This window comes from Mus caroli, unplaced genomic scaffold (assembly GCF_978045245.1).
Source record: "Mus caroli unplaced genomic scaffold, Mus_caroli_1 scaffold_13, whole genome shotgun sequence".
In the NCBI taxonomy this organism is placed as follows: domain Eukaryota; kingdom Metazoa; phylum Chordata; class Mammalia; order Rodentia; family Muridae; genus Mus; species Mus caroli.
Genome location: NW_028227268.1, coordinates 17,347,501 through 17,371,296, shown reverse-complemented (window position 1 = coordinate 17,371,296; position 23,796 = coordinate 17,347,501). Strand labels below are relative to the sequence as shown.

The window sequence follows — 23,796 nt, the reverse complement described above, 5'->3', positions numbered from 1 at the left end:
GATCCTTCAGATCTTGGATCTATTTCTAGTTGTTTCCTACATAACACAGGACTCTCTTCATATGAATAGATTCTAGATTCCACTCCTAACAGTGCCACTCCTTATGGGTCTATGGGGCCATTTTTATTCAAACCACTACAATTCTTACCATAAGCAGTGATTTTTTTTCTCTAACAGCTGTTTTCTCATTGTCATTGCCCTATAGGACTTACCATATTCCTAACTACCACCTTCCTTGAAAATTTACTCTTATAGACATGCTACATGTCTGAGTGTATACTACAGGTCATTGTCGTACCTAAGATTTTTCTTTTCTCTAAAAGCCAATTTTATTTTGTGAGGGTTATATCACCATTAATGAGTGTACTTTTTGTGTGCCACTAAATCCTGTTTGCTAGTCTTTTATTTAAACATTAGCATGCTTACCTAACTAATGTTGGTATGTAGCCTCTCCTTGTACTTCACAGGTTAGCGAGCGAGTGGAGCTACTGAAGAGTTTTATTATTGAAGTGATCAGATATTCTTCTAGCAAGAAAGACCTCTCTTGTCAAGTTGTAGAAAGTAAATGGAAAACGACAAGATTGATGTCATAGGTTTTTTTTTAATGATGCTATTTTAATAGCACACATTATCATGAATATGGTAAAATCAGTAAATATTTGGAAAGAAATAGAACTACATATTTCTGATAATGTAAGAGAATAGAGAGAAGAAAGTCTTGACTTGAGTGTTATCTTGAATTCTTATATATTTAGAAACATTATTTCCTTCAGCTAAATTTTCTCTTGCATTACAGAAGAAGGCAAAATTACCATTGAAGAATTTGTGAGCACGCTTTCGGATATCATGAGAACTCTCAAATCTGAACGTGAGTTTTACTTAGAATTTATTTATTTTCATTAATTGATTTATTTATTCACTTTATGACTGGATCACACCTCCTCCCTCCTTTCCTCCCAGTTCTGCCCTTACAAATTCCTTCCCCCAATACTCCCTCACCTTCTCCCAAGAAAAGGGGAAGCTCCCCTTGGGTACCATCCCACCCTGAGGCATCCAGTCTCAGCAAGACTAAGTGCTTCCTCTTCCACTGAGGCCCAACCATGCAGTCAAGTTAAGAGAAGGAATCCAATGGCAGGTAACAGAGTCAGAGACAGACCCAGCTCCAATTGTTAGGGGACCCACATGAAGACCAAGGGGCACATCTGATCTAAATGTGTAGGGGGCTAGGTCCAGCTCCTATGCTCTTTGGTTGGTAGTTCAGTCTCTGTGAGCCCCTATGGGCCCAGGGTAGTTGGCCCTGTAGGTCTTCTTGTGGTGTTCCTCCATCTTGCTCAGTTCTACCTCCAACTCTTCTCCAGCTCCGCCTGATATTTGGCTATGGGTCTCTGCATGTGTTTCCATCTCCTGCTGGATAAAGCCTTTCTGGAGACAGTTATGCTAGATTCCTGTCTGCAAGCATAGCAAGGTATCATATCTCACATGGGATAGGTCTCAAATTGGAGCAGTCCTAGATCTCTGTTCCATCTTATCCCTGTGTATCTTCTAGGCAGGACAGATTTTGGGTTGAAGCTTTTATGAGTGGGTTGATGTCCCTCTCCATCCACTGGAAATCCTGCCTGGCTTTAAGAGGTGGTCACTTCAGTTTCCATATCCCCTGTTGATAGGAATTTTAGCTAGGGTCACCTCCATAGACTCCCCAGAGCCTCCCTGGTCCCAGGTCTCCTGCTAGTCCCAGAGATGCCCCCCTACCATTTCCATTCTCACCCCCAACCCTCTCTTGCTTCTTCTTTCCCCACACCTGATCGCTATCCCCTTTCCCTTCCTTGCCCTCTCTCCTACCCAGTTCCCTCCCTCCATCCACCTCTGATGACTATTTTGTTTTCCCTTCTGAGTGAGATTCATGCATCCTTCCTTGAGCCTTCATTATTTAGTTTCTCTAGATTGTAGCATGGTTATCCTGTGCTTTATGGTTAATGTGCATGAGTACAAACCATATGTGTCTTTCTGGGTCTAGGTTACCTCACTGTCTTAGTTAGGGTTTCCATTGCTGTGAAGACACCATGACCAAGGCAAGTCTTATAAAAACATTTAATTGGGACTAGCTTACAGGTTCAGAGGTTTAGTCCATTATCATCAAGGTGGGAGCATGGCAGTATCCAGGCAGGCATGGTGCAGGAGGAGCTGAGAGTTCTATGTCTTTATCCAAAGGCTGCTAGTGGAAAACTGACTTCCAGGCAATTAGGGTGAGGGTCTTAAGCCCACACCCACAGTGACACACCTATTCCAACCAGGTCACACCTATTCTAACAAGGCCACACCTCCAAATGGTGCCACTCCCTGGTCCAAGAATATACAAACCATCACACTCACCCAGGATGCTATTTTCTAGTTCTATCCACTTACATGCACATTTCATGATGTCCTTGTTTTTAATAGCTGGGTAGTATTCCATTGTATAGTTGTACCACATTTTCTTCATCCATTCTTCAGTTGAGAGACATCTAGGGTTTTTTTTTCCAGTTTCTGGCTGTTAAAAATAAAGCTGCTATGAACATAGTTGAGCAAATGTCCCTGTGGTATAGTGGGGCATCTTTTGGGTATATTCCCAGGAGTGGTATAGATGGGTCTTTGGGTAGAACTGTTCCCAATTTTCTGAGAAACTGCCTAACTGATTTCCAAAGTAGTTGTACAAGTTTGCACAACTTGTACATGCTCCACATCTTAGCCAGCATGTGCTGCCACTTGAGCTTTTGATCTTAGCTATTCTGATTGGTATAAGGTAGAATCTCAGAGTCTTTTTGAATTACATTTCCCTGACAACTAAGGATATTAAGCATTTCTTTGGTCATTCAAGATTCCTCTGTTGAGAATTCTCTATTTAGCTCTGTACCCCATTTTTTGTTGGGTTATTTGGTTCATTAGTATCTAATTTATTGAGTTATTTTTATATTCTGGATATTAGTCCTCTGTTGGATGTAGGGTTGGTGAAGATCTTTTCCCATTCCATAGGTTGCCATTTTGTCCTCTCATTCTATTGATGGTGTCCTTAGCCTTGCAAATGTTTTTCAGTTTCATGAGGTTCCATTTATTAATTGTTGGTCTTAGTGCCTGAGCCACTGGTGGTCTGTTCAGGAATTTGTCTCATGTGCCAATGTGTTTAAGGCTATCCCCCACTTTCTCTTCTGAAATTTAGTGTATTCTGTTATGCTAGGGTTCTTGATCCACTTGGACTTGAGCTTTGTGCAGGGTGATAAGTATGGATATATTTTCATTCTTCTACATGCAGACATGCAGTTAGTTCAGCACCATTTGTTGAAGATGGTTTAATTTTCCCATTGTATGGTTTTGGCTTCTTTGTCAAATATCAAGTGTCCATAGATGTGTGGATTTATTTCTGCGTCTTCAATTCTGTTCCACTGATTAACCCATCTATTTTTATGCCAATACCATGCAGTTTTTATTACTATTGCCCTGTAGTATAGCTTGAAATCAGGTACGGTGATACCTCTAGAAGATCTTTTATTGTAGAAGATTGTTTTAGCTATCTTGGGTTTTTCCTTTTTCCGTATGAAGTTGAGAATTATTCTTTCAAGGTCTGTAAAGAATTGTGTTGGAATTTTGATGGGAAAACTTGAAGTTCTTGTCATACAGGTCTTTCACTTTCTATTATTATTATTCTTATTTTCTTAGTTGATTTTGTATCCAGTCCCTTTGCTGAAGGTATTTGTCAGTTGTAGGAGTTCTCTGGTAGAATTTTTGAGTCACTTATGTATACTACCATATCATCTGTGAATAGCAATGCTTGGACTTTTCCTTCCAAATTTGTATCCCTTTGATCCCCTTTAGTCATCTTATTGCTCTGGCAAGAACTTCAAGTACTATGTTGAATAGATAGCGAGAGAGTGGGTAGCCTTGTCTTGTTTCTGACTTATTGGAATTGCTTTAAGTTTCTCTCCATTTAATTTGATGTTGGCTATTGGTTTGCTGTATATTGCTTTTTATTATGTTTTGCACCTTGTATCCCTGATCTCTTAAAGACTCTTCTTCTCCATTAATTAATTTATTCATTTTAATATTAGAATAGCAGCCCTCCTTTCCTTCCAGTCCCCTCTCACATACCTTATTCCCCATACTCCCATTGCCTTCTCTGAGAAGGGGGAGTCTCCCATCCCCATACCAACCCACCCTAGCACATCAAGTCATTGTAGAGTATTGGTATTAGGTCTTCTTTGAAGAGCTGATAGAATTCTGCACTAAACCCACCTAGGTTTTTTTGTTTTTTGGTTTTTTTTGGGGGGGTGGGGCGTTGGGAGACTTTTAATGACTGCTTCTATTTCTTTAGATGGTTTATCTGATCTTGATCTAACTTTGATATTTGTCTAGAAAAATTTCCATTTCGTCCAGATTTTCCAGTTTTGTTGAATATAGGATTTTGTAGTAGGATCTGATGATTTTTTTAAATTTCCTCAGTTTCTGTTGTTATATCTCCCTTTTCATTTCTGATTTTGTTAATTTGGATATTGTCTCTGTGCCCTCTGGTTAGTCTGGCTAAGGGTTCATCTATCTTGTTGATTTTCTCAAAGAACCAGCTCGTGGTTTTTGTAGACTCTTTTTATAGCTCTATATGTTTCTACTTTGTTGATTTCAGCCCTGAGTTTGATTATTTCCTGTTGTCTACTCGTCTGCGTCTTTTTGTTCTAGAGCTTTCAGATGTGCTGTCAAGCTGCTAGTGTATGCCTTCTTCAGTTTCTTTGTGGAGGCACTCAGAGCTGAGTTTTCCTCTTGGCATTGCTTTCATTAAGTCTCATAAATTTGGGTATGTTGTGCCTTCATTTTCATTAAACAGTCTTTAATTTCTTTATTTCTTCATTGACCAAGTTATCATTGAGTAGGGCATTGTTAAGCTTCCATGTATATGTGGGCTCTCCAGTCAGGTGTAGTTTTAAATTGCTAGTATGAGAATTCTCCAACTTATTTGCGAAGGCACTTAGTCCTATGCACTTTCCTCCTAGCACTCCTTTCACGGTGTCCCATAAGTTTGGGTATGTTGTACCTTTACTTTCATTGAATTCTAGAAGGTCTTTAATTTCTTCCTTTCTTTATACCCTGACCCAGTGACCATTGAGTAGAGACTTTTTCAGTTTCCATGAGGATGTGACTTTCTGTTGTTTCTGTTATTGTTGATGTCCAGCTTTCATCCATGATGGTCTGATAAGATATAAGAGGTGATTTCAATTTTCTTATATCTGTTGATTCTTGCTCTGTGACCAACTATGTGGTCAATTTTGATGCAACATGGAGACAAAACAGCACAAAGTAGAGATATGTAACTTTTATTTGAATTATGAAGCAAACATTGCTAAGTATGACATAAATTTAAAATTGTCAGTCGTCTTACTGTTGATTATTGAAAAATTTCCAATTATGTTATTCTCTGAGGTAATTCAGTTGACTTCTGAAATTATTAGAAAATTAGAAATAGTTAGAAAATAACTTTTAAAAGGTTTGACAAACTAGTGGGATAAACTTTTAAGACTCTCTCTCTATCTCTCTCTCTCTGTATGTGTGTGTGTGATCAATTGCTGAATACTATGTGCTTCACCAATTCATGTTATTAAAGTCTAATATATCAACTTTGTTAGCAGTTTAGTTCTGTATAACTGCTACCTTAAACAACATGTGAACATATCACCCATAAAAGGTCCTTTGTACTGTTTTGATTTTTCCCTCAGTGTACAGGGCCCACTGTTGCTTTGCTCTGTGATAAACTTCCTGAACTCACTCATCCTGCCTAACTATAACTTTCTACTCTTTGACCAACATAATTTTCTTTCTCTAGACCATCGCCATATTCTTTGCTTCTATGACAATGTTTTTCAGTTCCTTACAAGTGATACCCAGCAATTGGCCTTTTGGGCCTGACATTTCACAAAGTAAAATGTCCCCTTGGGTCATTCATGTAATTGACAAGATTCCTGATTTTTTTTGAGGCTGAAAAGTATTCCATAATTACTTTACTTCTGAGATAGGGTAGGGTCTTGTCATAGTGCAGGCTGGCATGGTTCATATTATGTAGCTCAGTCTGTCTTTAAACTCTAGATAATCCTCCTGCTTTAGTAGGTAGGGTGATGCACACCTGTAATCCCAGCATTGCCATACCTGCACTTCCCATTATTTCTCTTTTTGGGATCAATAAAATGTCAGTTGCCTTTCCCTCAATCTGTATATTTAATTCAGTCTTAATAAAAGTATCAACTGCTTCCTTTCAGAGCCAGACAAGCTTGATGTAGATATGTTAACATATAAGAACAAACATGAAAACACTGAAAGGGAAGAGCTGCTAGAAGCCTAACCCTGCCAGGTACTAGTGTCTTCACATCTTTATACTATCCAGTCTTTATAATCAAGTCATTTGATACCATTGCATGGAAAGGTAGAAAGGTCAAGATGACAATATGCAATATCCAGGAATAGACCTCATTATGTTTGTGAACCAATGCTGGTATCATTTCAGGTTGCCATGGGAAGTAAGATTAGACCTCTTCCAGTGAGAATAGTGGGGAAACAGAGTAGGCAAAGGAGAAAATACATTTAGAAAAATATTATAGATGTGTCATGGATCAGAATAAACTACAGCTGGGCAATGGTGGTACATGCTTTTAATCCCAGTACTTGGGAGGCAGAGCAGGTGGATCTGTGTTCAAGGCCAGCCCAGCCTGGACTTCAGAGAGTGAGTTCCAGGCCAGCTAGGGTTAGACAAAGAAAGCCTGTCTCAAAAAGCCAAAACCAACCAACTGACCACCACCACCACCACTACCACCACCACAACCACCAAACCAACTAACTAACTAACTAACCAACCAACCAACCAAAAAACATGAAACCTTTCAATATTCAAATACAAAAGTGAAATCCTAAGTGCTTCAGTGGTTTGGATATATGAGAAGTCTTTCTGGTTTTGTTTCAAAACATAATGGAATTACAGTGTTTATTGTTTTATTTTTTATTTTGATTTTTTTTTGCTTTTTTCTACAAGAATACAGTTTTGAATTTTTAAATATTTTATTTTGTTATTTTGTGTGTTTTGGTGTCTTATCTGCATGTATATCTGTGCACCATGTACTTGTCTGGTACCTTGGGAGGCCAAAAGGAGCTGTCAGGTCCCCAGCTCTAGACAGTTGTGACCTGTGTGTGACGTGAGTGCTGAGAATTGAACCTGGGCTCTCTGGAAGAGTTCTTAACTGCCTAGCTACCTCTCCAGCCTCAAGAATACAATGTTTATATTTACCTCACATCCTATCATCTTACTAAATTATGGTTTTTGATGTTTCAAGTGGCATAGTTGTCTACCATAGATGGTAACTTTCCCTCTTATTTAGCAGATGGTTGCCTCTGATCTCTTCTTAGTGTGCTGGCCACAGTCTCTGGCACAGCGCTGGGTAAGGGAGAATCTTTATTTATTTTTTTTCTTCTTCGTGTTTTTGATTTTGAGGAAGCCAGACAGTGTTTCAGTGTTGTGTTTGTTGGCAACTTAGAGTGTTGTTGTTGTTGTTGTTTTCAGGCTGAATAAATTCTCTTCTGATTTTGTGGTTCTCTAACTGAAAGTCATTATGTCTTCCCAGGAGAGAAAGAGATACTTCACAACACCAGCTTTGACTTAAATAATCCTAATGTCACTTCTGAAATTAAGCAGAGTTTAGATGCTCTGGGAATCCACATAACAGACAGTGATATCCAGAGAGCGATGGAGAACATGGATTCTTCTGGTGAGTAACCACCTCATTCTTTTTATTCTGCTCTCATGTATGACATCCTGATTGCAGAGTCCCCTCCCTCCCCTTCCTCCAGTTTCTCTCCCATCCAGACCTAACCCCTCCCATCAGAAAAAAGCAGGCCTCCCAGGGACATCAATCAAATACTGCCTAACAATCGACAATAAGACAAGGCAATAGCAACCATCAAAGTTGGACTAGGCAATCCAGTAGGAGGGGAAGGGGCCCACAATAAGGCAAAAGAGAATAGATTTTAAACATTCTTTTTACTTTACATCAGCAAGGTACCGTATTTCTGAAGTGTCACTTACCCGAAATGCCCAAGAAGCTACAGCCAATTTCTTTTCCCCCTCCTCTTTCAGAAAAAAAAAAAAAAAAAAAAAACCCTGATTTTTCTTACTTTTTAAATTAATAGATTTATATTGAAGGAACATTTTTTTTCCAGGGAGATGGGTTATTTTACTCATACTTCTATATAACAGTTCATAATTGAAAGCAGCCAGGACAGGAACTCAAGGAACTCAAAACATGTCAGGAACCTGGAGGCAGGAGCTGATGCAGAGGCCATGGAGGGTGCTGCTTACTGGCTCGCTCCTTAGAGCTTGCCCAGCTTACTTTTTTAAAAAAACAAATGCTACTTTTTGTTTATTTTTGAGTCTGTGTTTTAATTACATTTCTTTCTTCCCTGTCCACGCTCCAAAACCTCCCATCCATCCCTCCTTGCTTTCCTTCAGTCCATGACCTTTTCTTTCATTAATTGTTATTGTATGCAATAACATACTTTAAAATATTCCCCAGTGGTCTGCTTATCATATTTTCAAAGATAATTGTCGGGTTTCCTCTTTATTTTTGTATTTTAAAATTCTGGCTTTATAACATCAAGTGGTCTTTTTTTTTTAAATCAGAATATCAAAACTGTTCTTTCTTTTTTGTCTTAAAGGTGACGTGATAACGCTGAAGGATATCATCAAAGAGCTGGCCAACAGTGATGTGGTTAGTGAGTGCCAAAGTAAGTATAATTTTGGAAAAAAAATGCAAGCAGAAGCTTCATGGTTGTAGGCTTGTTTTTAGTTTTGGGTAGGTGTGTATGCATGTGTGCGTGCATGCCGGCATTTATGTGCGGGTGGCCTTTGTATTCAAGCGGCCAGAGGCTGATGTTGGCTATCTTTGCAATTGCTCTCCACCTTAGGTATTGAGGCAGGGTTTCTCATTTGACTCACTGATTGGACCTAGTCCACCTATCCACTTTGCTCTGGGGATCCCTTGAATCGTTCATGAACTGGGATTACTGGGTACTTAGGAGGGTGCTGGATATGCAAATTCTGGCCCTCACTTTTGCCTTAGGAGACACCTGCTGAGGTGCAGTTCTTGGGTGTGTTGATTTCAGCAGAGCCCCTTCCCAGCTCCTTGCCCGCACCTCCCCCATGCTGGTACCCAGCAAGCTTATGTGGTACCTGGAGATAGAATGCATGACTTTATGCATGCTGGGCAAGCACTCTTAACAACTGAACTGCATCCCTGGGCTCTGGCACCATTAGGAATCACTTTGCTGGTTTGTTGTTTAGCTTTGAGAGTTGACAAAATGTTCCAATTTATCTTGTTTTTGAATCTGAACCTCGTAACCTCTAAATTTTATGGCATTTCCTGCTTAACAACAACAACAACAACAACAACAACAGGTATTCTGGAAAATGAATACATTTCACTCAAATCAGGTTGTTATGGGGCTGGAGAGATAGCTCAAGAATTAGGACCTGGATTTGATCTGCAGGGCTCATAAAAAGCCCTGCAGGTAGCATGCAGGAATAATGATAAAGCATGCTTGTAATCCCAGCAGCAAGGAAGTGGAGCCAGATGGAGTAGCTTAATTGGCTAACCAAAGTCCCATTGAAAAACCCAGTGTCAACAGCTAAGTACCTGTGCACGAGTGCACGTACATAATCAGGCTGATGTAGGTTTAGCTGGATGCACTCATCCTGCCTTTATGTTTTTGCCATCAACTAGGAATAGAGGACATACACCGCATCATTGATGTCGTCGGTGATGGCAAAATGGATGTTAAAGACTTTTTGTCTGCCTTGAATAACTTCACGAGACCTTCAGAGGAGGAAGGCCAGTCTGACGTATCTCAGTCCCCCGAAATGAATGGTGAGTACTTTTACTTCTTGGGTCTTGCTTTAGAGCTCACACAGGCTCTTTTGAAAGTGGTGGTGATGCTGTGTGTTAGAGAGCTCTTTATGGAACTGACGCCCACCTATTGGCCTAGGTGGAGAATGTTTCGATAGTCTCTATTTGGATGAGACTAAGAGAAGTAATCTTGTTATTCTTGTCTTAAAAACTGATTCTCATTTATTGGGATACAAGAGTTAAAATATAAATACGGTGTTTCTGTTTCTTCAGCACTGGATTTCTAGCTGAGACACAGAGCTTCACGGGCTTTCGATTCCTTTGATACAGAATATGATATTAACCCCTTCACTGTTGACATAGTCATAGAATTCTTAGGGTTAACAAGCTATTGAAGGATGAGATGTGTGTGACTTCTAGAATCACCAGAAGGTGTCACTACAATTGTCTTGTTTCTTTGCAAGGATAATTGATGTGGACGGCTTGCAGTTTATATTAAGGGCAGGGACAGGGAGGGGTATACTCAGAAACATCGTCCCTCCACTCTTTAGTTCCTCTGTAACCAAATGAATCTGCCTTTAATACTTGCTCCACTGAGAAGCTTTGACAAGATACTTGAACCCATGAGTTACATTACGATTATTCAGTATGGGACCTTTGGGATATTTGCTCTGTTTTGGTTTGATTTGCTGTTTTGAGACGGGGATTCCTGTATTCTAGGCTGGCCTCAAATTTATTGTGTAATTGGGGATGAGCTTGAATTTCCGATCCACCTGCCTCTGCCTACTGATGGCTGACATGAGTATGTACCAGCATGCCTAGCTCATGCAGTCCTGTGAATCAAATCTGGGGCTTTGCATAGCTAAGCAAACACTTTTCCAGTTGTGCTTTGTCCCCAGAACATAGGATACATTTTTCTTTCATATGTACATATGAAAGTTATATATTTATATGTAATATAATATATTTTGAATGATATATATCATACATATATATTTTTTATCTTGCTTATATATGTTTTTAAAAGATTTATTTTACTTATATGAGTACACTGTAGCTGTCTTCAGACACACCAGAAGAAGGCATCAGAGCCTGAGACACTATGTGGTTGCTGGGAATTGAACTCAGGACCTCTGGAAGAGCAGTCAGTGCTCTGAACCACTGAACCACTGAGCCATCTCTCCAGCCCCTTGCTTATATATTCTAATGTATGATTTAACTAGCTTTAAAGTGCTTGAATTTCAGTTGGTATTAAACACTCTTAGAGGATAAAGACACAAGTGTGGCTCTTTGCTGAGATCATCTTTATCCTATCATGTAAGACATTTGGATACAAACAATGACCTGTAAAACTCAATTAATTCAGAAATTTTATCTGAGAGTAACGTTTGTAAAAAGAATAAAGAAATTGGGGAATCAAGATTTCTGTGAAAACAATGAAAAGGTGAGAAAACCTGGGTATTCAACAATCATGCAAATTAGCTGCTCAAAAGATAACTGTGCAACCATTGAATAAAAAAACAATGTAATAATGCAAAATGGAAAGAAAACTACACAGAAGATATATGCACACCACCAATAGACTTATATTTAAAATACATGCATCAGAGAACTTGGGAGAATGCAAGTGGAAAACTGGGAAAGTGATGGGTAGATTTTGTCTCTTTCTAGGGGCAAACGTGTGCTCTGTTGTCTTCTGACAGCAGAGGGTGTCTATGACCACAGCATCTGTGCTGACATTCCCTGGCTGCTGAGAAATCTTTTTTTTTCCCTGACTGTTTGGGGGTTGAAATTGATTTCCCCTTATTATTTTTTTGAGTATTTGCTCAAGGCTCTTAAACTGACATTTCATAGTCTGTTGACCTGTGAGGTGGCAGTCACTCTGCATCACACACTGTGAATTGATTTCTTTGGAGTGGATATTGATAAGGTCTTAACCTTGTTTTGTCTGATGTCAACATACCTTTGTTCTATATTTTCTCATGTGTTTAGTTTTGTTGTTTTAATTTTGCTTATTCTATTCTATTATTAAATAAATAAAAGATCAAGTTGGTGAAGTGCAAAAGAAGCAGAAACATTTTAAAATGAAGAAATTTGTTAAAAAAAACAAAATTTTTAGAAACTAAAGATACTAAAATTAATCATCTGCTAATGATATCACTACATTAAACAAAAGCCAAAGAGTAAGCATGGACTGTAAAATGGTCTGAGGATCTATATGGGGAGAATCAAGTAAAGATTTGGAATATAGGAAAGGGTTAAAGGCATAGGAAACAGATGTCTAACGTTCATGCATACAGGTGGCTGTATTGAAAATAGTTAATAGGGTGTGGCTGATAACTTTTCAATCCACAGAGAGACCTTCAGCTGTTAATTATTGAAGTTCAAAGACTTTTATGCAGAATAAGAAATACATAGGAAAACGTTCCAGAAACTGCACCAAACCAAAAGAGAAACCTTAATTGTATGCTAATAGAGAGGTCAAACTCACCACTTTCAAAGAAAGAACGTATCTCAGTTCTTGGTATTTTTTCCTGGGTGTTGAAATGTTAGGAAGTTTTCATAAGTTGAAGAAAGGACATTTCCCAGTTTTGGAGGAATCTAGACAGCGAGAATTTGAAAGTTTAAACTATAGTTTTCCACTAAAGTGTTTAGTCTTTCAAATACCCTGGGTGAAATGCCGCTGCTGTGCTTCTGCGTTAGAGCCAGCAGGGGGAGCCAGGCAGGAGCAGGCTAGACATTCAGTACTGGGATGCAAATTGATGGTTTAAGATGTAGAAAAACTCTCTTCACTTAGTTTTTAGTACCTTCAGAGGATTAATCCAGGTTATCCAACTGCTTCCGTCCCAGCATTTCACTTACTTTGGTTTAATTTAATGAAATTGAATCTAATCTGAGGCCTGACCTCATGAGTTCATGGTTGGAACTCCCATGCTACAGAGGCATGGAAGGGAGAGGAGACCTCAAACCTCAAATCCCTCGGAACCCTTTTATTTCTCTCAGCATCTTTTTGTTTTTGGAGACGAGGATGCTGTGTCCTTACGGGTGGGACATCTTCCATCTGAAAGTCTCATGACCTCATTCAGCTGATGTGTCCTTCTTTCTGATCAATTCTAGGATCTAGTCACCTTAACATATTCACTATACTACCAAGCTACAAACATTGCCTTCTTATCCATTTGATTTTGTGCATAGTTTTTTTTTGTTGTTGTTGTTCTGTTTGATATTTTTCCCCCACATTGAACAGGAAGTATTTGCTGGTAAGAAAAAAAAATGAAATTGTCCTTTTCATTAACAGATATTTAAAAAATGATCTCTTTGCAGAACGTGACCCTGCATGCTATCCTTTAGTCTTTCTTATATATAATTTAATAATCATTGCTGCACACACACACACACACACACACACACACACATTTATCCTATACAACCTGAGTCTGTTTTAACACTGGGGTCACGTAATGAGTTGTGTAGTGAATGTGCTAGGTCCTGAATATCATTAAAAAGCAAATGGAACACTTTGAACGGTAGCAGAGGGCTTCAGAGTGTATCACAGGCGGGAGTGGTAAGTGCTACGTTATGAAACTTTGATCCCTGTGTGTTGTGTCTGTGTGTTGTGTCTGTATGTTGTGTGAGTGTGGGAGGCGTGTGCCCATGTACCCCCCCAGTCAAACCAATGTGTTGTGATCACAGAAATATATTACTATATTAACATAATTGTTGCCTCCCTACTGTCTTTAAAAAAAAGATTTAGTTTTATTTTATGTGTATGAAGATTTGCCTTCATGCATGTAGGTGTATCACATGCGTGGCTGATACCTGCAGGGACCAGAAGAGGTGTCAGAGTCCCTGGCACTAGAGTTACAGATGGTCATAAGCTGCTTTGTGGGTGCTGGGAAGTGAACCCCAGCACCTCTTGAAGAGCAGCAGACGCTTTGAGCTGCTGAACCATCTCTTCAGCCCTTGTGGTAGTAAGTTTGATTCATTTAAGCCTCTCTCTCTCTCTCTCTCTCTCTCTCTCTCTCTCTCTCTCTCTTTAACTTTGCAGAAAAAGAGGCAATCTTAAGAAACACAATTAATTATTTAACTGGCATATCTGCAATGACACGGTTCAAAAGTGAGTATAATAAAAATGAAAGTAAGTTTCTGGAATCACCGCATTGTATTTTAAACTTCTCTCAAACGCCATTTGTTTGTTCTTTGAGTATTTTCCTAAAGTTTCCTTTGCCTCGTTTTAAATGTTGCATCCAGACTTCCCAGGCCTTAGCTAATTATTCTAATAATTACTTAGAATGTCTCCTAAAGGCAAATTACTTTACAGTATACGCACGCTATATTGTAGGGATAACCCCATTGCTCCAGCAGCACACATCCGTCTCGTTTCTGTAAATCTCCATGTGGTTATTCTCTCACTTAAGAAACGTTGTAAAAGAGTGCACAGTCTGGGGCAGGAAAGCCAGCCAGTGTGCTCGCGAGGGAGGAAGGCTCCTGGACTCCGAGAAGGACTCTCCCTTTTTGGACCACATTACTTTTCCTGTCCTCAATGGCTTGCCTTCTGTACCTGCCTCTCGACCATCCTGAACTTGTGCCCAGCTGTTGGCAAACCATACTGTTTGTGTTAGTGTGGAGTGTGCTGCAGAAACGCCTTTGAGAGCTAGCAGTGAATGGACAGAGCGTGCGCTTCCTCAGAAATTATACCCCAAAGGAACTTTGACCTGGCTGCAGGCTGGTTTTGTTAATTGTTTAATTGACTTTAAAGACAAAACCCACTGATGTGTTTCAAAAGCCTTTTGACTCAGAATTCTTTTTTTCTTTAAGTTTTTTTTATTCTTTAATCTTTTTTTTTACAGTCCAGACTTCATCCTCCTTCCCATCTGCCCTCCACCCACTGCTTCCCATCCCATACCTCCCCCCATCCCCTGTCTCCAAGAGGATGTCCCCATCTCCCCCACTCCACCAGACCTCCCCATTCCCTGGGGCCCCAAGTCTCTTGAGGGTTAGGTACATCTTCTCCCACTAGTTCAGATCCTGCAGTTCTCTGCTGTATATGTGTTGGGGGCGGCTCATACCAGCTGGCGTATGCTGCCTGGTTGGTGGTTCAGTGTCTGAGAGATCTTGGGGGTCCAAGTCAGTTGAGGCTGCTGGTCTTCCTATGGGGCTGCCCTCCTCCTCAGCTTCTTCCAGTTTTTTCCCAATTCAACCACAGGGGTCTCTGGCTTCCGTCCATTGGTTGGGTGTAAGTATCTGCATCTGACTCTTTCAGCTGCTTGTTGGGCCAGAATTCTTTTAAAGATATTCCTATTTAATTTCTGTAGGCCGCGGGTTCCAAGGATTAAAAAGGAATTGGTCTCGATGTCAACCTTCGTTCTCTTTTATTCCCATATCTTCAGGTTTATTGAAAGGGGTCAAGACCTTAGATAACATCAGAGGTAATAAGATGCCTGTGGAAGAGCTTGTCTCCAGCCTCATGAGTACTGGGATGCCAATAAGCCACAGCACAATGCAGGAGCTCCTGAGACAAGCCTCTGTTGACGGTGAATTCTCCTTTCTTAACTGTACACTTTCTTCCTCCTAACTATTCAGTGTCTTTTTTTAAACATTATGTTTCACGTGCTGTAGAACCCACCCTAAAATGATGCTGATGCTGACTGATGACGGTGATGGTGGTGGCGATAGTGATGATGATGATGATGACGTCTGCAATGTGCACCTGTGTGTATGCGTGTGCGTGCGAGCAGGTACACATGCGTTTGGATATATCTGCCAGTGAATGTGTGAGGAGGCCCCGAGACATCAGTTTTCATCGTCATTTCTCAGGAGCCATCTACGACGTTTTTGTGAGGCATAATCTTGGGGCTTGCTGTGTAGGCTAGGCCCATGACCAGCAAGCTCCAGGGAGCCTTCTCTCTCTACCTCCTCAGTGCTAAGATCGCACGTGGGTGCCACCACACCTGGCTTTCCTGAGGAGTCAAACTGAGATCCTCTCGCTTGTGAGGCAAACGCTTTGTCCACCGAGTTACCCCTCAGCACTGCCTTTATGATTCAGATGTATGATCTTATTTCATCTGTATGTATGCACGCATGTGTGTGCACGTGCGTGTGTTTCGTGTGCATGTGGAGGCCCATGGTTGATGTCAGGAATCTCCCTGGAGCACTCTTCACCTTATTTTTCGAGGCTGACTCACTCAGCTGAACCCAGAGCTCGCTGATAGGGCTTGCCTTGCTAGCCAGCTTGCTCTCGGATCCTCTGCTCTTCCTTCCTTCTTCTGAGATTGGAGTTGCAGAGGGCTTTTATGCTCAGGGGCATTATGAAGGTCCTGTGCGTCTCAGCAGGTTCCTCACCCTTCCACGGCAAATGCTTAAGGATTCCATCTTTTCTCTACACCCTTCAGTTGTTTTAATAACTGGATATTCTCCTAACCCCACCCCCATTACTTTTAGCTGTTTTTAAAAGATTAGCTAAAATATAACATTTTCTTAGATCATTTTCTAACATAGTTTCAGTTGATTCCTCTCCTCTCTTCCTTGAAGGACCAATCTGTGTTGAGCATACTGATGTCTTAGTTCTATATGCTCACAATCTTGTTGCATATATGAATAAATTTATTTTTCATCGATGAATGTGTTTATTTCTTAAGTGGAAATGATCGACTGCGTGTGTACTTGTGCTGTACAATGGAGTATCTTGATATAGGTCTGTCTTGTAAAATAATTAAACCAAGATAACCCATTTCTTATCTCACATCCCTATACATTTATATGTTTAAAATCCATTTCAGCAATTTTCAAGTAAAATGTGTTATTATTAACTGTAGTCATTTGCTGTGCTGTGGATCTTCTGAACTCCAGCCCACGTGTGACTGAAACTTTCTTTCCTGTCAACACATACTTGTCCCCAGGTCTCACTCCTGCACTCCCACAATCCCCTCCTCTAACAGTCTACTCTGTTTCCAGCTGTTTTTCTTATGCTTTGTTTTCCCTGCCTGGTTCTCTTTACCTTATCCACTGTCCGTCAAGTTCATCTGTGATGCATCAAACGAGAAGCTTCCCTTTAAAAAGCCAAATGATATTCCATGGTACGTGTCTGTGTGGTTGTCCATCTCTTTCATTCATTTAACACACACCTAACATTTCTTTAATATTCTGGCTATTTGAATAATAATGCAATGAACATGAGCATGCAGCTGTTGGCCTGATACCCTGATTCAGCCTTCTTTAGTATACACACAGAATTAGAGTTTCTGGAAACAGTAGTACTATTTTTACTACTATTTTAATTTTTGGATGAATCTCCATAATTTATTCTATAATGCTATATTAGACGCCCATCCTTCATGTATGAGTTACTTTTTCACTATATTCTTGCCTACACTTACCCTCTCTCTCTGTATGTGTGTGTTTCTGTGTGTGTCTGTGTGTGTATTTGTGTCTCTGTGTGAGTGTGTGCGTATTTGTATCTGTGTGTGTCTCTGTGTATGTGTGTGTATTTATGTGTGTATTTATGTGTGTATGTGCTTGTGTGCATACATGCTCACATGTGTGTGTCTTCAGTCACTCTCCACCTTATACCCTGAGGCAGGACCTCTCACTTGGACCCAGAACTGCCGATTTGCTAGTCTAGCTAGTTGCTTTTCTCAGGGCATCTGCTGTTCCACTTCCCACAAACTCATCTTACAAGCCACACTCACTGGTGTTTGCTTGGGGGTTAGGGTCCTCATTCCCGAAACGCAAGACTTGATGTGCTGAGCCATTCCCCAGAACCCTCTTCTGTCTCTCTGATTAAAGTCGTTCTTCCAGTTAAGAGACAAACTGCCCTTTGAAATATAACAAAAAATAAACGCATAGATAAGGCTAGAAGACAGAACAGAAGGCATGTTTATTGAAAATGCATTAAAATTCATACTAGTTTCTCCTGGAGATAGTTATCAGAGACAGACTCTGTTTATTCCAGATCATGTCTATTTTACATATATACATATTTATACTCATATATTAAAATATATTTTATTTTTAAGCCAAGTAAATAAATATAGTTGCAAATTCTTTTTGGAAGGAAGAGATTCCGGGTAGAGCTCTCTCAGGTAGTTTTAATCCTGTTGAACTTCAGAGTTAGAATATTTGCTTATTTCTCTCCTCTGTCATTCACTTGGTCTCTGAGTGGTGAGCAGCACCAGCACTTTGCCGTTTCATAATTACGACCTTCTATTTTTTAGAAAACGAGGAAGTAAGTCTCAAACAAATTTTGGAGAATTTAGCCACACGTAACCCAGATCCTGTACTGGAAGGTGGGTCAGCTGACATCTGACTTAGAATATTGTCCTTGTCTTAAGATAATACTTTTGAAGTAGCATTATGAAATATATAGCCTGTCTACAAAATTATGTGTTTATATTTAAATTGGATGATTTGGTGAAGTGTTGGCCTGTGCATACCCTTGTCACTCTCTCATCATAACCAAGATGAAAAGCACACCCTGCTCCCAGATTTTCGCCCAGTCCCTTGATAATATCACATGCCTACCTTCTCTACCTTCTTTCTACCGATTACCCCTAGGCAACTACTGGTTTTGGGGTCACTAAAGATTTGTGTTTATATTTAAATCGTTTTCGATGCTCCCTTTATATAGCACAGTGTTTTTGAGGTCTATCAATGCCTGCCATGTTTCAGTGACTCATTCTTTATTACTGAGAACAATTGAATTTTATAGCAGTAACGCTTTTTATCTGTTTACTTGATAGCATGTATTATGATGTCTTCAGTTGGGGCTTTCACCTAAAAACTGCTGCAACCATACACATATGGGGCGTTGTATAAGTGTGCTTTTACTTCTGGTTAATTACCAGGAGATGGGTAACTGAGTCATCCATTATGAGGTCTGTTCAGGTTTATAAGAAACTGTTGAACCGTTTTATAAAGTAGTAACAGTGTTTTATAACCATTTGCATCAGCAGTGCCTATATGGTTTTGCTAACTGTGATGAAGTAATTTAGTCATTCTTACAAGTGTGAATAATGCATCGCTGTGGCTTCTCTTTGCCTACTCCTGGTGACTAATGATGTGCAATATCTTTTCATTTTCTTATGTTCTTTTTGTATTTCTTTGGTTCATGTTTTTTCTTATTTTTAGGTTGGGTTATCTTTGTTATTTCTTTGTATATTGTGAATTTAAGTGCTTTATCAGATATATGCTTAGCAAATATTTTCTCCAAGTCTTTTATTTGTTTCTATTTTCTTAAGTGTCTTTAGATTCATGCATCTCCCCTTGAGCACCCATTGTTACTTAGCTTCTTTGGTTCTGTGTATTGCAGTGTTGTATCTTTCTTTACAGCCGTGATTCATTTATAAGTGAGAACATGCCATGTTTGTCTTTCTGGGTCTGGGTTACCTCACTCAGGATGATTTTTTTCCTAGCTCCATCTGTTTGCCTGAAAATTTCATATTTATTTATTTATTTATTTATTTATTTATTTATTTATTTAGTTTTTTGAGACAGCGTTTCTCTGTATAGCTCTGGCTGTCCTGGAACTCACTTTGTAGACCAGGCTGGCCTCGAACTCAGAAATCTGCCTGTCTCTGCTTCCTGAGTGCTGGGATTAAAGGCATGCGCCACCACGCCTGGCTAAAGTTCATATTTTTAACAGCTAAGTAATATTGCATTTTGCACATCCACCATGTTTCCTTTTTTTCCATTCGTTAGTTGAGAGACATCTAGATTGTTTCTAGTTTCTGGCTAACAGAGACTGAACTGACAACCAGATAAATATTTGCTAAGCATATATCTGATAAAGGACTTAAATTCACAATATACAAAGAAATAACAAAGATAACCCAACCTAAAAATAAGAAAAAACATGAACCGAAGAAATACAAAAAGAACATAAGAAAATGAAAAGATATTGCACATCATTAGTCACCAGGAGTAGGCAAAGAGAAGCCACAGTGATGCATTATTCACACTTGTAAGAACGATGGGACTGACCTAGGCCCTCTGTATATGTTACAGTTGTATAGCTTGGTCCTCTTTTGGGAGTCCTAACAGTGGGAGCAGAGACTGTCTCTCTTTTGCCTGCTTTTGGTACCAGTTTCCTCTTACTGGGTTGCCTCTTCCAGCCTCAATACTATGGGAGGTGCCTAGACTTATTGCAACTTGGTCTTATTGCATGTTTGGTCGATATTCATGGAAGACCTGCCCTTTTTTAAAGAGAAAGGGCGGAGGAGTGGATGGGAGCAGGGACAGAGGGGAGGAGGGAAAGGCAGGGCTGAGAGGAGAGAAGGGAGGGGAAATCATAGTTGGCATGTAAAAATAAAGAAAGCATCTTTAGAAGTTCATTAATCTTCTAATAAATCTAGTTGATCTCTTTTAAAAATGGATTGTACTTTTGGTAACACATGCAAGAAATCTTTGCCTTGCCAAGTTCTTAAAGGTTTTCCCCTGTCTTTTCTTTCCCTCCTCACACCCCCTCCTTCCTCTTTCCTCTACCCCTCTTCACTGTCTTCTTGCTCAAGAGCCCAGGTGGCTTCAGACACCTGATGTTCTCGCCACAGCTTCTTATGGCCATGTGACCTTCATGCCTAGATGCTGAGTGTTTTCTCGATGTTTTATAGCTTTACATTGATAACATATGGTCCATTTTGAGTTCTTTTTTATTTAAAAAAAACTATTGGGGTTCTTTCATTTTTTATTGGCATGCCCAATTCTTATTATTAATTTGTTCATTTTGAAACTTAGTCTTACTCTCTTTCCAGGCTGGTCTCCAACTCTTGAGTTAAGTAGTCCTCTTTCTTAAGGCTTTATTTCCATTTTATACTGAGATAAAACAACTGGTTATCTCAGGGAAATACACAGGATAAAGGAATTTATGACAATTTGATTGGTTTTGGAACCACGGAGATAGTGCTGTGATATTTTATTTGGCAAGCGACCTGGATTACTATTGTTCATCACATAGAACATGAAAACATTTTCAAAGAAAGAACACAAAGTGACTTCGAGAATTTCCATTTGCTTTCAGATATAGAAAATGCCCTCAATTCTGTCAAGTTGATGACCTCTGACAAAATTCAAGTAGCCAACTTAAAAGATGCTCTTAAAGACCTCAATATTCATTTAAGCCCAGAAGAACTGCAGCTGGTAGAGGAAGTGCTCAATGTTGATGGTAAGTATAACCACTATCAGCCAGTTTGCCCTAACAACTTAGCTCTACTGATACTAATCATCAAGCTTAGTAGAATACACTTGTTGGTTTGAGCTTTTGAGACAGTCTTTCTTTATGGAGAATTAGAATTGTGTATCCCAGGCTATCTCAAACTCTTGATCCTGTTGCTTCAGCCTCTTGAACCCTGAGATAACAGATGCACAGTACCCCTCTGGCTGATAGAACATCTTAAATATGTTAGTAAGCATTTTAAAAAAACTGCCCTTTAAGGTCTCATGTGTTGATTCCATGGGGTTAAGGCATCTTTTTCTTGTGAACATCTGCTGAATATCAAGGAAGGGGAAGTAATCTGAGGACGTCAGGGTGACTGGAGACTCTTAGGAAGAGAGTGAGAGAGGGGTGTCTACTCTGGCTGAGATATTTATGATGCGAGGTTGAGTGAGAAGATTCAAAGCTTCCAGACAACTGGTAAGTTAGAAAGTAACTGTCTGGGATAGTGAAGGGGGCTGGGGTGTGAGGAGAGCCAGAAGGGCAGTGGGAGCAGAGCAAATGTGAGTGAAGTGCATTGTACATTAATAAATGCATGACATGAAACTACATGTTTGTTTGTGTGATGAATATATAGCAATAGTAAATAAAATTAAAAAAATTAAGACACAATAAAGTAAAAACAAAAGGCATGGCAAAATATAACCAATACATAGGATGATTAAATGAGCTATGGATATTGCTTCAGTAGTCATATCAACTGAGAGGCTACATGGCCTAACATCAGGGATACATTGTCACCTATGTGACTAGAACCACTTCATGTTTGCATAGTGTGATAGATCTGATCACCAGGGGTTATGTACTGTGTAACATATGCGAATAAATAAAAATATTTACACTACAAAACATTTAGTGAGATAAGATATGAAAAACAAAAAGGCAGTAACTAGAAATGGAACTCAATGGAGAGATAGCTTGCTCTGCGTGCAGAAGCCCTGAGCTTGATCCAGTACTGCATAAATCACATGTGGTGGAATGTCCCTGGAATCCCAGCACTCAGTGGGTAGGGGTGGAACCATCAGGATTCAAGGACTTTTTCAGCTATATAACATGAAGTTTGCTGTATGAGGAAACATATACAATAGGAACCAACTCTACACAGGGTTTGATGGTGTAATCAGAAGGGACTTGTTAGTAGAGATGATTTTGGAGTTGAATTTGAAATATGAGTGGGAATTAGACAAAATTCAGAAAGGAGGCTCAAAGGAGTTAGGAAAGGCTATTCAGTGTGTGCAAAATGTAGAAGTTAAGGAGTTTTAGGGGACTTCAGGTAGTCCAGGATATCTGATATCTTTTCATGTGTGAGATACAGGAGATCATCAGGTTTTGGCACAAAGATGAAACATTTATCTCAGGAGATATTTGTGGCCAAAGAGTGGAAACTGTGCAATAGCCATGAGCCCAGACTAGAAACAGAATCTTAGAAGTCAATCACACATAATACATGGTTACTGGATAACTAGGTAAAGATGATGGGTGAGGTGAGCGTTAGGCTGGGGACAGAGCAGTAGGCTGTACTCTCAGTGAAGCAGCAGCGAGAAAGGCTGTTTATAAGAGCTTTAAGAATTAACCAGAAAGATGTCAAAGAAGTCAAAAGGAAGCTGTATTACAAGTAAAGCCAAGTCAATTTAAAGCAAGAACATATTAAATTAGATAGAAAATACTCTTTAGCATGGTTATAAGTTGTGTACAATATTTTAAAAAACCTGCCTCTGCCTTCTCTGGCGCTCTGCCCACAGTACTGGCAAGGCTCTGAGGTCAGCTGCAGCTCAGCTCTGACTGACAGCTCAGCTGGCCATTGTTCCTGGGAGCTGGGATCATTCCCCCAGCCCCTCACAGCTAGCTTTGCCAAGCCCTGAACAACTGCCCCAGCTACCCTCTTTCTCTTCCAGCCCACCTTAAACTTGTGGATGGAAAACACTAGACAGTTTCATTATTTTAAAACTACCCAGATAACTCAATGGCTGGGCAAAGAATTTCCTGCCTTAATCTCATCAGCTAGCTCTCTTCATCCTCCTTGGTCCCTGCTTGTGGTGGAGGCTACAAATTCTAGGTGCCCCGAGACCTACATGACTGTAGCTTCCTCCTTGTTCCAAAGCCTGGGCCAAATTCTCTTTCTCTGCATCTCTTCTCTTTGCCCTGGGACCTGGAAGTCTCAGCTTTTCCCCTTCATCCAGCAATTGGCTTCTGCCTCCTTTATTGACACACTCAAGAACCAATTAGGGAATCAACACCTCCCTCTCCAATAAGTTAACTGGCAAACTTATTAAGAACAGGTTTTGTGGTAGTCGATAAAAGCTAGCGACCTACGGTAGTTAGAGCTGCAAATGAATATATGAATGAAACTTTCTCTCCAGAAACTAGGCTGTTACAGGAAGGGAAGAGATAGAGTTAGCAGAGAATTCGGGATAAAGGGAAGGGTTTGGAGGAAAGAAAACATATGAACTGGTTTTGACACAAGTAGGGTTTGGATATAGATACACAGTAGATCTTATTCAGGACAAAAGTCCGTGATGCAGAAAGCTGTAACATGCTTTAAGGGGGCAGTAAGCAAGCTGATGTAGCATGTTGTGGATACCACTGTGTTTCTTGACCATTGTTGAATCCCTGTGCTGCTTTTCTCTATAGAAAACGGAGAAGTTTCCCAGAGGGCTGTTCTTTTAGCATTGAAGAGCAATAAGCGTTTAAAGG

At 39.9% G+C, this 23,796-nt stretch overlaps 1 protein-coding gene across 1 annotated transcript in view; it reads left to right on the top strand.

The window, feature by feature from the left end:
• The window catches only part of Efcab3 (EF-hand calcium binding domain 3), a 418,970-nt gene that overhangs the window by 63,490 nt on the left and 331,684 nt on the right, over positions 1-23,796 (top strand). The window contains exons 24-32 of the mRNA XM_085829216.1: positions 797-868; positions 7,623-7,766; positions 8,713-8,781; positions 9,777-9,920; positions 13,948-14,016; positions 15,290-15,433; positions 18,113-18,184; positions 20,911-21,054; positions 23,734-23,796. The exon at positions 23,734-23,796 is cut by the window's right edge and continues 9 nt beyond it. Coding sequence (XP_085685342.1) covers positions 797-868; positions 7,623-7,766; positions 8,713-8,781; positions 9,777-9,920; positions 13,948-14,016; positions 15,290-15,433; positions 18,113-18,184; positions 20,911-21,054; positions 23,734-23,796 — 921 coding nt within the window. The remainder of the gene's footprint in view (positions 1-796; positions 869-7,622; positions 7,767-8,712; positions 8,782-9,776; positions 9,921-13,947; positions 14,017-15,289; positions 15,434-18,112; positions 18,185-20,910; positions 21,055-23,733) is intronic.